The following is a 14,340-nucleotide window of genomic DNA, read 5'->3' as shown; positions in this document are numbered from 1 at the left end:
CTTGTACCCAAATAATTTTAAATGATTAAATCAAATGTTTCCACTGTTCTTATTAAACAGTCCAAATCATATACACCTATATGCCCTCTGCTTTTAAAAAAACTAAGCTTATTTGTGTTTGAGTATTAAGTAAACAATATGAACAAAAGTCTAAGGAGCATAGGTTTACTTCCTCCTCTCACAAGAGGAAGACATCTGTGAACTAAAGTAGTCTAATATTGAGGCACTCAAAGATTTGCTCTCATTCATACTCACTACAGGCTCTTATATTTTGGAGGTTGAATAACTCAGGTAAGAGATCAGTGCCTCCTAAATGTAAGCTGTGTTACCCCCTAAATTGTGACACCAAAACAACTCCAGATGGTCTTCTCCGAGACCTGTAGAGTGGCATCTCCAAAATATAGAATGACTCTCTGTCTAGCAGTTAAATCTCTTGGAGCTTGTCCACATAGTAGCTTGAAAAAGTCATATACACAAGATGCATCTTCAGCCCTTGAAGAACTTATGAAACAGTATGAGGTTGCGGGCAGACTACAGTATTGGGGGTTGAAGCACAAGTATGGGAATTCTCTCAGGCAATGTCCCCATAGCATTTTGAGGTACATTCCTAGTTTAGCACTGAAGTACCAAACCAAGTACATTGAAAGCTGCCATGCCAATATACTCTTCATAGAACTGATGTCTCGCCTTGATTCATCTCTCATACAATTTATCACTGTTCTCAACCAATCTCATATTTTTGCAGAGGTTCTCACTCTCTGCAAGAAACAAACTGGAATGAGACATCCAGGGCTGGGTTTAGGGGCAGGTGACTGCCTTGGATGCCAAGTCCAAGGGGAGAGAATGTGTCACAGGCTATCTACTCAACAGCTAAGGCAAATATCATCTTCATTTGTAAACTGGCAGCATTGACCTGTATGGCCAGCGCTGCGTAAATGTTATTTGTTTCCAGTATGGGATAATTTACAGCATTAATGTCCATTAAAATAATATGCATGTGATTGTAGTCAGATCCATATGTGCAAGTTTATCATCTTAATATAACAGGAATAAATAATCCATGCAAATGAAGCAATAAAGTAATGAAACTGGCTGTAAAACAAGGTATTCAAAAGTTAACAAGTGAGGGAAGGGCATCAAAGTGTCCTCATTTGTCCTGCAAACAGCATGGATACCTCTGTAATTGATGGTGCACGTGCTCAATGCATCATCCAAGATTCAGGCATATTTAGGACACAAGGATGCTGACATTTCTCATGCACATAAGTAAACAAGATAATCACATGGACTTATGGGTGCTACTAACTAAAAGTTCATCTCTTAGGAAGGACTTTGCTTTCATATCAATAAAAATTCAGTAACAGGTTGCCAAAGAAACTGCAGTGTCATCAAGGCACAGAGAACACAATCATTACTCAACATGTTAAAATGTTCAGATAACACATAGATAATGCTATATAAGCTTTTTAGCATTAGGCACTATACATTTAAATAAATGCTAGTATGTTTTCACGACCATCTTCAGGCATCTTAACTAATGCATTTTGGTATCATGTCTCTGTAACTCATTAACCTACAGTGCAGAACAGTAAGGTATCAGTCCTGCAAACTGATTCATCCAAAGTAATAAGATGCCTCCACACACTGAAACTGGAGGAAATTTTTATCCACTCTGAAGGCACTGGAAGACCCTAAAGAGCACCACAAATGTGTATGATCAAGCTTTAATTCTGAAAGCTGACAGATGTTAGGGTAAGTTGTATTATATAAAATATAACATCTAGTTTATGTTGCCATAGACAATTCAGGTTTGTTTTTCTGGATAAGCAATACACTCCAATTCCTCATTATGTATTAATTTGTAAGTGTCTGTCTTTGAGCCATTATATCCATCTATAAGATGTAAAGAGCTGAATTCAAATATACCTGATGGTACAAAAATTTTTATTTTTTTATTTTTAAGTTATACTCTTAACTTATAAGAGTTTCTCCCCAATTACATACGTGAAATGAGCAAGCAGACTTCTCTTCTGTCATCCTACAATATCCAAACCAAGTTCTTTTGCTATCCATGGATTCAGATTCATTACATACATTACAACAAAATTAGCTACCTACGCACTATCAGAGTTGTCAAGACAATTTTTTAGTCTGCAATGTTTACACAGACACTAACAGTGTCATCCATTAAAGGAGATGATAAGACAGTTGAAATATACTGTACGTATAGTTAAATTGCTTGTGGGCTCCATTTCTATGTCACATTCTACTATGGTAAACAAAATACCTGTCCCAAATACTGCTGCCAGCAGGATCCCTGCAAAGTACAGGTTTCCCATTCATCCCCTGTCTAGAGTGATATCAGTGGGCCATGTTTATAGTTGTGAATCAGGATTATGTTGAATAGTGTATTCATTTCCTTTTCATGCTACTTAGAATAGGAAGATTTTTCAAATGTTTATTTTTTAAGTGTAGGAGACTAAATATTTAACATCTGCAGGTAAACCTAACCAGATTGTCCTCAACTTATGCCCAGCTATTTCAAGGAGGAGCCATCGTGTATGTATTTGCCTTAGCAGTAAGGAGGCAGCAGCAGCAGAGTGATGAATAGTGGATAGTTAAGACAAAATTATATGCTGCACTTGTAAGGAAAAAAAGAACAGGGGAAGTCACCATGTCCCATGCTACAATCCTGGCATGCTTATGTGGGAGTAAACTCCACTGAACTCAGTAAGTCCCAATTAAACATACAAAGGATCAGACTTGGTTCCCTCTCTGTAAAATGGGAACCCCATGAAATTGCATGGTGTATTTGTAGTGGGCCAGGCAAAGAAAATATTGTTGTTCACCCCATGATCCTTATTGATAAGAAAACTTCTATTTTAAAATAAATGAATAAATCTTGTTGCAAAGTGTCCTGAGAACTCAATTATAATGCCTACAATAAATAAATAAATAAATAAGTACATAAAAGAGCCTACTTACTCCAATAAATAATTCATTTTTTTTACAGTGGATATATCTTTAACTGAACAAGAACTTAACTGAACAGCCATATTGGTTCTGCCCACCAACCAGAATCTTACAAATCAAGACACAGGAGGGGTGCTTTTTGAACTCTCCCTATCCACAGTATGAAGAACAACAAATGCTTGGCAGAGTCCTGTTCTTATTCACCTGAGTATCTTAAACCTATTTGCCTTTCCCCTTGGCTTGCACAGGGAAGTGAGGTGCATAAGGAGAACACTCTAGAGCTGTTCACACCATAATGGAAAGGCTAAAAAGTTTTAATTAATTTTTATTATCACTTTTTTGTATGCCACCTTGTAAAACCACAAAGTAATAAAATAATAACGACCCCATTCCTTGTTTTGTGAGGAAGAGTAAAGATACATTGGGGGAGGGGAGATCACTGGGATTGGAGGTTCCTATGGGCCCAAACGGGGAGACCTTGGGGGGCAGAAGTGAGCCCACTGAAGAGGAAATGTTGACGTTAAAAAACAAGCAGCCTTTCAGCCACTCAAGGGATTAACATGGTTTATAGGTACCGAAAGCGCCTCTCCGTTTGCCTGTGCAACAGCGATGCCAAAAGGGGGGGGGACCCAAAGCTTCTTTAGCTTACAAACGACCACTCCCACCCGTACCTTTCCAACCGTCTCCCTGAGAATATAAGTAATTGCACCTTTCCTCCACCACGCCTCTCCCCCCCCCTTTCCCAAAGGAGCCTTTTAGAGAAGACAACAGCATGACCAGAATGCGGGAGCGGAAAGGGGGGGGCAGCAGGGGCACCGACTTCAGTTCTCTTCACCTTAATATCTTTGACAGGAAGCGACCCCTCCTCCCCCTTCTAACCTCTCGCACTTAACTGCCCATTATGAGACCAGGAGGGAGAGGAAGGCACGCCACATGCTTACCTAGCAACTCTTTAGGAACGTCGGAGCTCTCGTCAGTCATCGTTGCCCCCTCTTCTCTTTTTTTGGCCGCAAGAGAGGTGTGCGTGTGTGTTGGGTTGCTGGTAATAAGTACTCGCTTCCTTCCTTACCACGCAGGCGTATGAAATAAAATCCAAAATGCAATAATTAAAAGAGAGAGAGAGGAAGGGGCAAAAGCAACGAGCCTGCTGGTGGTGTCCCTCTCTACCCTTCAAGGGTGGGGTAGGTTAAAAAGACGAGAATTAGGGAAACAGGAGGGTGTTTAGGAAATTGCTACATAACGCCTCTTCATTTTGGCTGCAGAGAGAAGCCCCCGAGGTGGGGTTGGAGATGATATATCCAAAGGCGGAATAGTCTTCCTGGGGAAAATACCGTAGTACAAGCTGCCTTCCCGCGACGCTAATCCCCTTCGCTGCCGCTGCCGCGTCTGCGCTCCTCAGGTTCGCCTTTCTCTGCCCTTCTTCCTGCCCGCTGGCTGGCTTTCCTTCCTTCTTCCCGCTTTCCCCTTCTGCCTCACGCTGCCACCTCCTGGCTTGAGGTGCAAGCGGAAAGCGTGGGTGTTGGCGGTGGTGAAGGAGGAGGAGGAGGTAGCGGCGACATTTCTCACTCCCACAGAGCCTAGCTCCGGCAAGGGCTTCGCTTCATACACACACCCGGCTGCAGCCGAGACGCGGCCCTTTCACCTCGCGAGAGCAAGCGAGCAGTCGCCGCCGAGAGGTTTTCTCGCTTGCGCACAGTAACTCCGAGGCTGGCTTTAGACGGAAAGCGCTCGCTATACGCTCGTCTTGGCAGCCGAAAAAATCTCCTTTACTCAGCCGCGTTTCCTGCCAGCCCTACATTTGCACAAATTCCATGCGCACTGCCAGGAAAAAAGGGAGGGGGAATTAAGGACATTTGTAGCAATCCCCTTGGTCCCTCCTTCCTTCCCTCAAATCACAGTATCTAGCCGCAAAGACAGCGCTTGAGAGAGATCGGGGGGCCATCTACTGGTTTGAGGCGGTCTAAACCTGGGCAAAAGGGATCCTTTCCCTCTGCCCCACCCTCCTCTCTCCTGCCGCTGCTCCTCCCCCAAATCCTAAACGAAAGGGTTCTTTTAAGCCTGCCCGTCTATTCACATTTACCTGGGGGGAGTAAGCCCCATCGAAGTCCGTGTCCATACGCACACTTATCTGGAGGTAAGGCCTCGTATTAAACTGAATTAGATCTGCTTCTGAGTTAACATTAACAGGATGCAACTCCAAAAGTGGAGCAGCTTTGCTTCTCTGTTTTTTCCCTCGTTTCCAGCTCCGAAATGGTGACCATCTGAAAAATAAAAGGCTTCTAATATCAACGGTTGTGTTCTAGCCTAAAACTCAGCATAGGAATATAAGAACCCTGCTGGGTCAGGCCAAAGGCCTATCTAGTCCAACATTTTGTTTTTACAGTGGTGAACCGGATGCCCATGGGAAGTCCCCAAGTATTAAATGTAAAGGGTATTTGGCAAGGCACTGTAGGGTTTCATTTCCAAAAAGGAAGATGCTTACACTGGATGCCCCCATGGCATTCCAAGCATAGAATATAGAATAGTAGAGTTGGAAGGGGCCTATAAGGCCATCAAGTCCAACCCCCTGCTCAATGCAGGAATCCATATCAAAGCATTCCCGACAGATGGCTGTCCAGCTGCCTCTTGAATGTCTCCAGTGTCGGAGAGCCCACTACCTCTCTAGGTAATTGGTTCCATTGTCGTATGGCTCTAACTGTTAGGGCGTTTTTCCTGATGTCCAGTCGAAATCTGGCTTCCTGCAATTTGAGCCCATTACTCCGTGTCCTGCACTCTGGGATGATTGAGAAGAGATCCTGACCCTCCTCTGTGTGACAACCTTTCATGTACTTGAAGAGTGCTATCATATCTCTCTTCAGTCTTCTCAAGGCTAAACATGCAGGGGCGTCACTACTGGGGTGCGGAGGGTGCGGCCCGCACCCGGGTGTCACCATGAGGGGGGGTGACACCCAGAGCCGCCCCGCCCCACGCTGTTGCCCGGCAAGGCTGCTCCAACTCCTTGGAGGCAGGCGGGTGGGCGGGCAAGACCGGGAGCAGTGTTGGCGGGGTGAGGGAGGCGCGCCGGCGTTCCCAGGCCTTCGCCGGCTGGGTGCCCCTACAGCGCGCGCCCTCCCAGGGGCATGGATGGGGTGGCAGGCCTTGAGTGCGTGCGCACATGCGTGCACACACAAGCCCAGCCGCCTCATCCATGCCCCTGGGAGGGCGCGCACCGGAGGTCTGCACCCCCCCGCACTCCCACTAGTGACACCGCTGTAAACATGCCCAGTTCTTTCAGACTCTCCTCATAGGGCTTGGTTTCTAGTCCCCTGATCATCCTTGTTGCCCTCCTCTGAACCTGTTCCAGTTTGTCTGCATCCTTCTTGAAGTGCGGAGACCAGACCTGGACGCAGTATTAACAAATAATGTGTTTCACCAAACTAATGCAGACAAACTGGAACAGATTCAGAGGAGGGCAACAAGGATGTTAAGGGGACTGGAAACCAAGCCCTATGAGGACAGACTGAAAGAACTAGGCATGTTTAGCCTGGAGAAGAGAAGACTGAGGGAAGATATGATAGCACTCCAAGTACATGAAAGGCAGAGCTTGGAAGTAACTAGTTACAAGTAACGAATTACTTGTAATTTATTACTTTTTTGGGTAACGAGTGGGTAACTTCATTACATTTTGCTGGTAATAGAACGAGTAGTAACTTCATTACTTTTGAGGAGTAATTGTAATGTTTCCAGCATTACTTTTGCGCATTACTTGGGGGTGGTGGAGCAGGGGAAGTCTTCTGCTCCTCTGATTTGTGAATAAAAATCATGTGCTTCAGATTGGGCTTCTGTGCAGCGTTGTTCTTCCTTCATGCTCTGTGGGTGCTTAGGAGGCGATGAGGGAGGAGGTGGTGAGCGAGATGGGGTGGAGAAAACAATTGTTTAAGAATTGACAGGAGTGGAAGGAGAAAAGAGCTGGAGGCAATATATACCGTATATTCCGGCGTATAAGACGACTGGGCGTATAAGACGACTGGGCGTATAAGACGACCCCCAACTTTTCCAGTTAAAATATAGAGTTTGGGATATACTCGCCGTATAAGACTACCCCTGCTTATGACATGCAGGTACTTAGCAGGAAAACTGTCACTTATAAACTTATAAATATTAATATTTGAATTGTCCAGTTGTTTTGTTTTTGTGCCTAGGAATTACCACCAAAAACTGGGGAAAGATGTGAGAAATCTTTTTTTTTAAAGCAACATTAAATGCCTAGACTCTAGTTTCCAACACTATGGAGTATTTATTGATTGATTAAGAGAATTTATATCCTGCCCTTTTGCTGTTAAAAACAGAGCTCAGCACAGCTTACAAATATAGTAAAAACAATAAAAATACACAATCAGAGAAAAACAAGCCAAAATGTTAGGAAAAGGAGTCTTTCACACCACATGCTCAGTTCTAAATACTGTTGCAGCAAGTTTTACAAGTTCCCCCAGTATTCCACTGGTGCAGGCACTCAGACATTCGAAGTACTGTATGTTTCTTAGGTTTTATAAAAGCAAAGCTTTGCTTAACTCAAAATTTCTTCTCCCTTTGATAACCACATCTACACAGGTTCCACCTCCATACTCAAAATGAAACTGAGCCTGGAAGTGTACAACAACCCCACACATACCTTGCTAATTCAATTATCAATGCCAGGATGTCTGTCCTATCGACTACTCTCCTGCTCCCCCCCCACACACACACACACCGGGCATCATGAAAGACCCAGTCCTGGGCTCAGAAAGAAAATAAATATCTGGTCCTCTTCAAAGTATTGATAAACCTCTTGTTTTAATTGAAATAATAATTATAAATTCTTGTTCTTATCACTAATGGGAGTTAATTATCTTGCATATGCTGCTGTTGCTTCTGTGGCTGTAACGGAGTGAGGTTAAAGATAAGTGAAATGCAAATAGGAAAAAAAAATACAGAAGGCAGTAACACTTTCCTAAATGTAATACCATACCAACCACAACATGATTCCTATAAGGCAAAAAACTAAGCATCTCACAACCAGTCAGGATTCCTAACCAAAAACCAAAAATATGATAAATGAAGAAATATTTATATAAGCATAACTATCAAATATATTTATTATTTACACAAACTGTAAAGATATTTATAGTGCAATCCTAAATTTATTTATTCAGAAGCAAGTCCCAGCGTATTCAATGGGGCTTACTCAAACAGGGACAGAAATGCAACCTCAAGTGATAAGCAACTTCATTCACACAACCCAAAATTCCGAATCATGCCACTTTACACTGTTTTGCAACTGTTTATACTTGTTTTTATGGTTATTGGATTTTAAATGGCTTTATTTCTTGTTGTGAGCTGCCTTGGTTTCCAACCCTACCTCACAGGGGTGTTGGAAAGACTCCATACACACATGCACACACTGCAGATGTATAAATACATACAGCCCATATAATAGTTTATTGTCAAACCAATTGGTCATTGCAGAAAAATCAGTATTAGTTTTTTAAAAATCAGTATTAGTTTCCTACAGAATAAAAACTGCAATACCTAAGTAAGCCCTGCCTACTTGCTTTAAAATAGGACGGGGGGGGGCAGAAAGAGAACACAAACACAATTCTTTTTTACATTCACTCCAAAGTCCCATTGATTTTCAGCACATTCATAATCATGTCTACTCAAAAGTAAGTCCTACTGAATTCAATAGGATTTACTCTGGACATATGGGATTAGCACTGTTTTTACCCCCAAAAGCAACTATTGGGAAGGTTTTCAAAACACTGCCCAGGATCTGACTCCTACACACAACAGGGGGAAAAACTGAAATGTATATACCTACCCAATTTATGAGATTTTCAGATAAACAGGAGGGGAAACCACCATTTTCTGGCCTCGCAATGAGGTTTTGCAGACACTGCCACCAAACAAACACTTCACTGATTGGCTGAAATCCTGAACGGGCGGGGTTAAAGCTACGAAGTGCTATACAGTAGTTTAAAAAAAGATTTAACCGGGGGGGGGGGTGCCTGACGTTTTTATATATATCTCAAGAACCGCACCACCTAGAAACTTAATTTTTTTTTAAATGAAAGCTGAGAATCCGGGTCACCTAAGGGGCTAGCCGGGCGCCGGGTGGCATGCTTAGAATCCAGGTAAAACCCGGCTATCTGGGCAATATGGCAACCCTAATAAGACTACACCCGGCGTATAAGACGACCCCCGACTTTGGAGAAGATTTTCCAGGGTTAAAAAGTTGTCTTATACGCCGGAATATACGGTATATACAAAAATATGTGTGTTGGGGTATCATCATTGCTGGGGGTGGGGTGGGGTGAGGGGATGTGAGATCCTGTTATGCCATTCTGTTAATCTTATGGATAAAAAAAAATATTCTACTACCCTCTGTGTGTGTGTGCTTATTTTTAATGTTGTTTTAGGCTATTTAGATGTGCAGCAGCCAAGGCCAGCACCTTGTAGGCAGTTTTTTTTAAAGTAACTGAAATGTAATTGTAGCAATTACTTTTGAGTAAAAGTAAAGTAATCAGTTACTTTCAGAGTAACGGCAATTACTACTTTTGGGGGGTTATGTAACTGTAACTGTAATTTATTACTTTTTAAAAGTAATCTTCCAAGCTCTGATGAAAGGTTGTCACATAGAGGAGGGCCGGGATCTCTTCTCGATTGTCCCAGAGTGCAGGACACAGAATAATGGGCTCAAGTTGCAGGAAGCCAGATTTCGACTGGACATCAGGAAAAACGTCCTAACAGTTAGAGCCATACGACAATGGAACCAATTACCTAGAGAGGTAGTGGGCTCTCTGACACTGGAGGCATTCAAGAGGCAGCTGGACAGCCATCTGTCAGGAATGTTTTGATATGGATTCCTGCATTGAGCAGGGAGTTGGACTCGATGGTGTTATAGGCCATTTCCAACTCTACTATTCTATGATTCTATGAACATCTCCTCCATACCCAGTGTGTTTTGACAGTCAGACCAGAGGTGTAGTCGACCAGGGTCTCGGGGGGTGGGTGGGTCCTATAAACCAATCAGTACAAAAGAAGAGTATGTTAGCCACTGAGAAAAGTCTTCTACCATGCTTCCTTGTCCTTTCCTGCTGATTGGAGCTAATTGGAGTAAAAGTTCGTGAGTTAGCCACTAAGAAGACTCTTTCCAGTAGCTAACTCTCCCCTCTTTCATGCGTATTGGCTGCTAGGGACGTATGTTGTTGTGAGAGAAGGCATTAATGAGGATCTCATTCTCAACCCAGCAACAAAAAAGGGTGGTGGTGGCTGTGACTATCATGAAGGGACCCTGCACTTCTGAATTTGCCACTACACTACTGGGTCAGACTTCCATATAAGTACAAACTGGTATTTTTGGATTTCTAAAATATCATTTTCACTCAGTTCTGCCCTCAACTGATACTTAAAGGCCTTGCTATGCTATGCCTTTGTATAAAGCTTGCACTGGAATACACTGCCCTGGAATACGCGTATGGTTCCTGAGGTGAGAGCTAAGAGTCTCAGGCCCCATCTGCACTATACATTTAAAGCAGTATCATCCCACTTTAAACAGTCATGGCTTCCCCCAAAGAATCTGGAAACTGTAGTTTATTAAGGGTGGTGTGAGTTGTTAGGAGGCCCCTATTCCACTCACAGAGCTACAATTCTCAGAGTTCTGTGGGAAGACGATTGATGGTTAAGCCACTCTGAGAATTGTAGCTCTGTGAGGGGAATAGGGGCCTCCTAACAACTCTCATGTTATCCTGTGGATAACATTCAATGACACACCCATTGTATTCTAGAGCGGTGTCTCTAGGAGCCACCAAAATGAAATATTTTTTTTAATGAACAGTTGACAACTGGACTATGGGACATAGGGAGAGCTGGAACAGTGGATAAGGGACCTGTAAAATGTCGAATATACTATTGTTACAAAGGGGACCTTTCCTCCTTTCAAAAAGTAGTAGAGGGAATTTGATTGTCTGAAGAAATCAATCAATCTTTATTGCGGCCAAAGGCCCATATAACAGGATTAATTACAAAAAGAAGGGTTATAAAATACATATTTGGAATTCCGACATACTAGGACCTTAAAAATCTTCAAGATTAAAATGCATAACAAACGTGAAGTTATGTCTCGCATAGTACTTTTCCCGCTGGCTATATTTCATAATCATATGGAGAAAGGGGGTCCTTCATCATGATAAATGTAGGATTAGGGCTAAACCCAGGGCTGGGTTAAATAATAAGCTGTTTGTTTTAGTGGTTACGTCTAAGAGGAATCATAACGTGGAGTGATGATATGAATTATTGGAGTTAATGTACTAACATTGGAGGATACTCCAGTAGCTTGTATTGAACCTGGGGAAGGATTTAATTTTATCGTTTGGCTTTTAGTTGGGGAACCCAATTCTTCAGGATATAGATAACGCATCGCGAGCCAAGAGGCACTGGTTGTTTGCTTAGCTGTACCCGGAATCGGGTTGTAATTTTGGGGTCTAAGTAGCTCGCTTTCCTTAGCATCAGTTACAGACCTGTTTTTATTACATGGGAGGGGGTCAGCTCTGTTCGGATCAGAACAGTGCTTTGTTAGGAGGGGGAGGGGGAGGTCTTCGTAGTCTGGAGCCTCCGACCCGCAAGACTGAAATTGGGCTTTGGCCAGGGGGTTAGTAGGGGTGGAGTATTTCTGGTTACTCTTTCTACGGGTGTATGACTGAGATCGAAATCTATCTTTCTTTGAATGCGAAGAGGGATGATTAAGGGATGAATTAGAAGAGGCCTTATTTACTTGAGTACTCTGTCTAGCGGGGGATAGCTGAGACCAGGATGTTTCTTTCCTTAATTGTGAAAAGGAATGGTTAAAAAGTGAATTAGGGGAAGCCTTATTTACAAAATAGCGTTGTATCCAGATACCATGAGTGTAAAAGTCTTCCCTGATTTTGTAAATCCACTCAGCAATGTGTGTCGATTGAAAGGTAATGATGGTGCGTCTTTCCGGAAAATGCGAATAGAAGTGAGACACATGCTTGACGCAGTTGTTAGATGAGATGTTCGGGAGATAAAGTTTAAGGTAAGATTCAAAAAGTTATTTTATCGATGTAGTTGACCTCTGCTCCAACGACGAAGTTAGAAAGGTTACTGCTAGTTTGTCTCTTGTGAGTAGTAAATTCCAATTTGAAACGTTACAGTGGTTGTCCGAAAGTCTGTGAGCGCCTAGGGGTTTGTTAATATCCGGGCTCCTGATTCCATATTTGGACTTTTCAGAACAAGGCTCTCTTCGAAAATTTGCATTCCCCAGTAAGGGGCTAGACTTATTTAAATGGAGAGAAGTATTTTTTGTAACTGTTTTTGTTTTACAATCTTGCGGAAGGGAATGCTGAGATTTAGTTGAAGCGTCTAGTAGCTTATATAAGGGGTTAAAATTCATTTTCTTTGTTAGGGCAGGCTTTAAGTTCTTTATGTTCTTTGTTTTCTTCATTTTGTTAACTCTCCGAGCAGTCTGGTGTGATGAGTTAATGTTTTTAACTTTCGATTTTGGTTTCCTTATCAAGGAGTTTCAAGAATCTTGGGTGACTGAGGTGGAGTTGGGGGAGATTTGTTTCTCCATCAGGAATAGTCCCATAGATTTAGTCAGAGTGGTAAGTAGACTGTTCGTTTCGGTTATGTAAGCTTTTATCAAATTAAGTTCTTCTGTTACAGCTATTCCCCATCCTAACGACAGCAAGTTCAAGCCTTCCAGGCTCTGCTGTGTTGAAGGATTCATTTTGGGGTAGTTCTCTGAAGAGGCAGTCCTGGAATCTTGTGGCACATTAGTGTCATCTATAGTTAAAATTCAGAGGGAAGCTCTTCATCCTTCTGTGTTGGGATGCAGCCAAAGCCTGCATCCTGAAGTTCTTCAGCGAGGCTTTTAGTGCCGATATCCTCCTTAAGTGGGTTGATGGTTAATTGGTGGTCTAATGACCAGTCATGAAGGTTAGTCGGCTGTGGATGGTCATTTGAGTTATTTATTGATATATCCGGAGGGTAAGGAGAAGTAGAATTTGGTAGGCAAGGCTGGATTATTTTGGGTTGAGCTGGTTCAGGGGGGATTTTCCCTTCCCCCAAGGAGATGCCTAACTCCTGGCATTTTTTCCTGGTAAAGATCATTGTGCAATCATCAGCATAAGCCTTAAAATGGATGGCAGTAGCACAGTTCGGTCCGTTTGGATGGCTGCGTTAATCACAAGGTAAGTAAATAAACTTTCCACTCTGCTAGTAAAGGGGTTTATGAATTAGTCCTAAGTATATAGCATTTATTTAGATGTTCTAAGGCATGGACATAGATATTTCACTTCAGTGTCCCATTTTTCTTGCTCCTTAGTTATACGTTCTGCTTAAGGAAGTCAGTTTGATATCTTAAATACAGCTATGTTTAGGCTTTGAAGTGAAGATTATAGTGCTGGGAAAATCGCCAAGTCTTTAAACTTCATGCCGTCTCTATTTCCATGAAGCTACTAGAGTTAAAGGGTTTAAAAATTATGAGCTAAGGGAGGAAAGATCGTCTGAAGAAATCCAGGATAATCACTATTGTTACTAGACTGCTACACCTGTTTTTGCTTCTGTTGCTTTCCTATCCTCTTCTGTCCTGCCACAACAATCCAATTATCTTTTGTCTGAGATAAGCTTTTGGAATTTTGGAATTCCTTTCTGTCATATAAGAATGTTACGCACAAATAGTACCTTCTACATTGTGGCCCGGGTGCAAGATGGGAGTTCAGAACGTGTATTGTTCATGTTATTTTGTATTAATTTTATTTCAATTACCTTTTCTTCTTCAAATGATCTGTTAGGCTTCATTTGTTTTGCTCAAGATCACATGCCAAGGAGAAAACTTGTAATATATAATCACCCTTCATATTAATAAGGTGGTGGTAATTTAAGGAACAGTTTTTAATTCCCCATCAACAGGCTGTCACCTTTTTTCCCTTGGCAACGGGCAATGTGCTTTTCAAGACCTACCTATCTGACAACAATTTCACTGATGCTTCATCTTTCATGCATGGAGACAACATGATGGAGAAACTGCATCTGTTGAATTTCTGCTTCTTATTCAGCTGTTAGAGGAAAATTCCAGCATAATAAAATAATTCAGATATATTATTTGCTTTCTAGTGTATATTAGGGCAGTAAGTCTGTGACATTTATTTTTATTTATTTTTATTTCTCTCTGAAATTCTGGAGAGCAGCTGCCAGTCAATGTAGACAATAATGAGACCAATGAACTGAGGATAGGCAGGGCCGACAAGAGGGGAGGAAAGCCAGTACAAATTACCAGGTTCCAGCTGTCTGGAAGGGGCCCTGGGGCCCGACTATGTTGCATATGTTTTT

The 14,340-nt window shown here is 42.3% G+C and overlaps 2 protein-coding genes across 4 annotated transcripts in view; one reads left to right on the top strand and one right to left on the bottom strand.

The window, feature by feature from the left end:
* CARMIL1 (capping protein regulator and myosin 1 linker 1) overlaps positions 1–4,931 on the bottom strand; it is a 221,984-nt gene extending 217,053 nt beyond the window's left edge. The window contains exons 1-2 of the mRNA XM_061593631.1: positions 4,305–4,931; positions 3,915–4,037 (exon numbers count right to left, since the gene is read on the bottom strand). Coding sequence (XP_061449615.1) covers positions 3,915–3,954 — 40 coding nt within the window. The 5' untranslated portion in view covers positions 3,955–4,037; positions 4,305–4,931. The remainder of the gene's footprint in view (positions 1–3,914; positions 4,038–4,304) is intronic.
* Positions 4,932–5,002: 71 nt separating this feature from the next.
* The window catches only part of LOC133368967 (cytidine monophosphate-N-acetylneuraminic acid hydroxylase-like), a 149,707-nt gene continuing 140,369 nt past the window's right edge, over positions 5,003–14,340 (top strand). The window contains exons 1-4 of one of the 3 annotated variants that reach the window (XM_061593741.1): positions 5,003–5,107; positions 11,929–12,043; positions 12,525–12,611; positions 13,115–13,199. In XM_061593741.1, coding sequence (XP_061449725.1) covers positions 13,147–13,199 — 53 coding nt within the window. In that variant the 5' untranslated portion in view covers positions 5,003–5,107; positions 11,929–12,043; positions 12,525–12,611; positions 13,115–13,146. Of the gene's footprint in view, positions 5,108–11,928; positions 12,044–12,524; positions 12,612–13,114; positions 13,200–14,340 lie in introns of those variants that run through there. The other 2 variants (XM_061593723.1, XM_061593713.1) reach the window with 2 other exon arrangements.

Source organism: Rhineura floridana, chromosome 1 (assembly GCF_030035675.1).
Source record: "Rhineura floridana isolate rRhiFlo1 chromosome 1, rRhiFlo1.hap2, whole genome shotgun sequence".
Classification (NCBI taxonomy): Eukaryota; Metazoa; Chordata; class Lepidosauria; order Squamata; family Rhineuridae; genus Rhineura; species Rhineura floridana.
The sequence above is the reverse complement of the archived record's forward strand: the minus strand, read 5'-3'. Positions and strand labels throughout refer to the sequence as shown.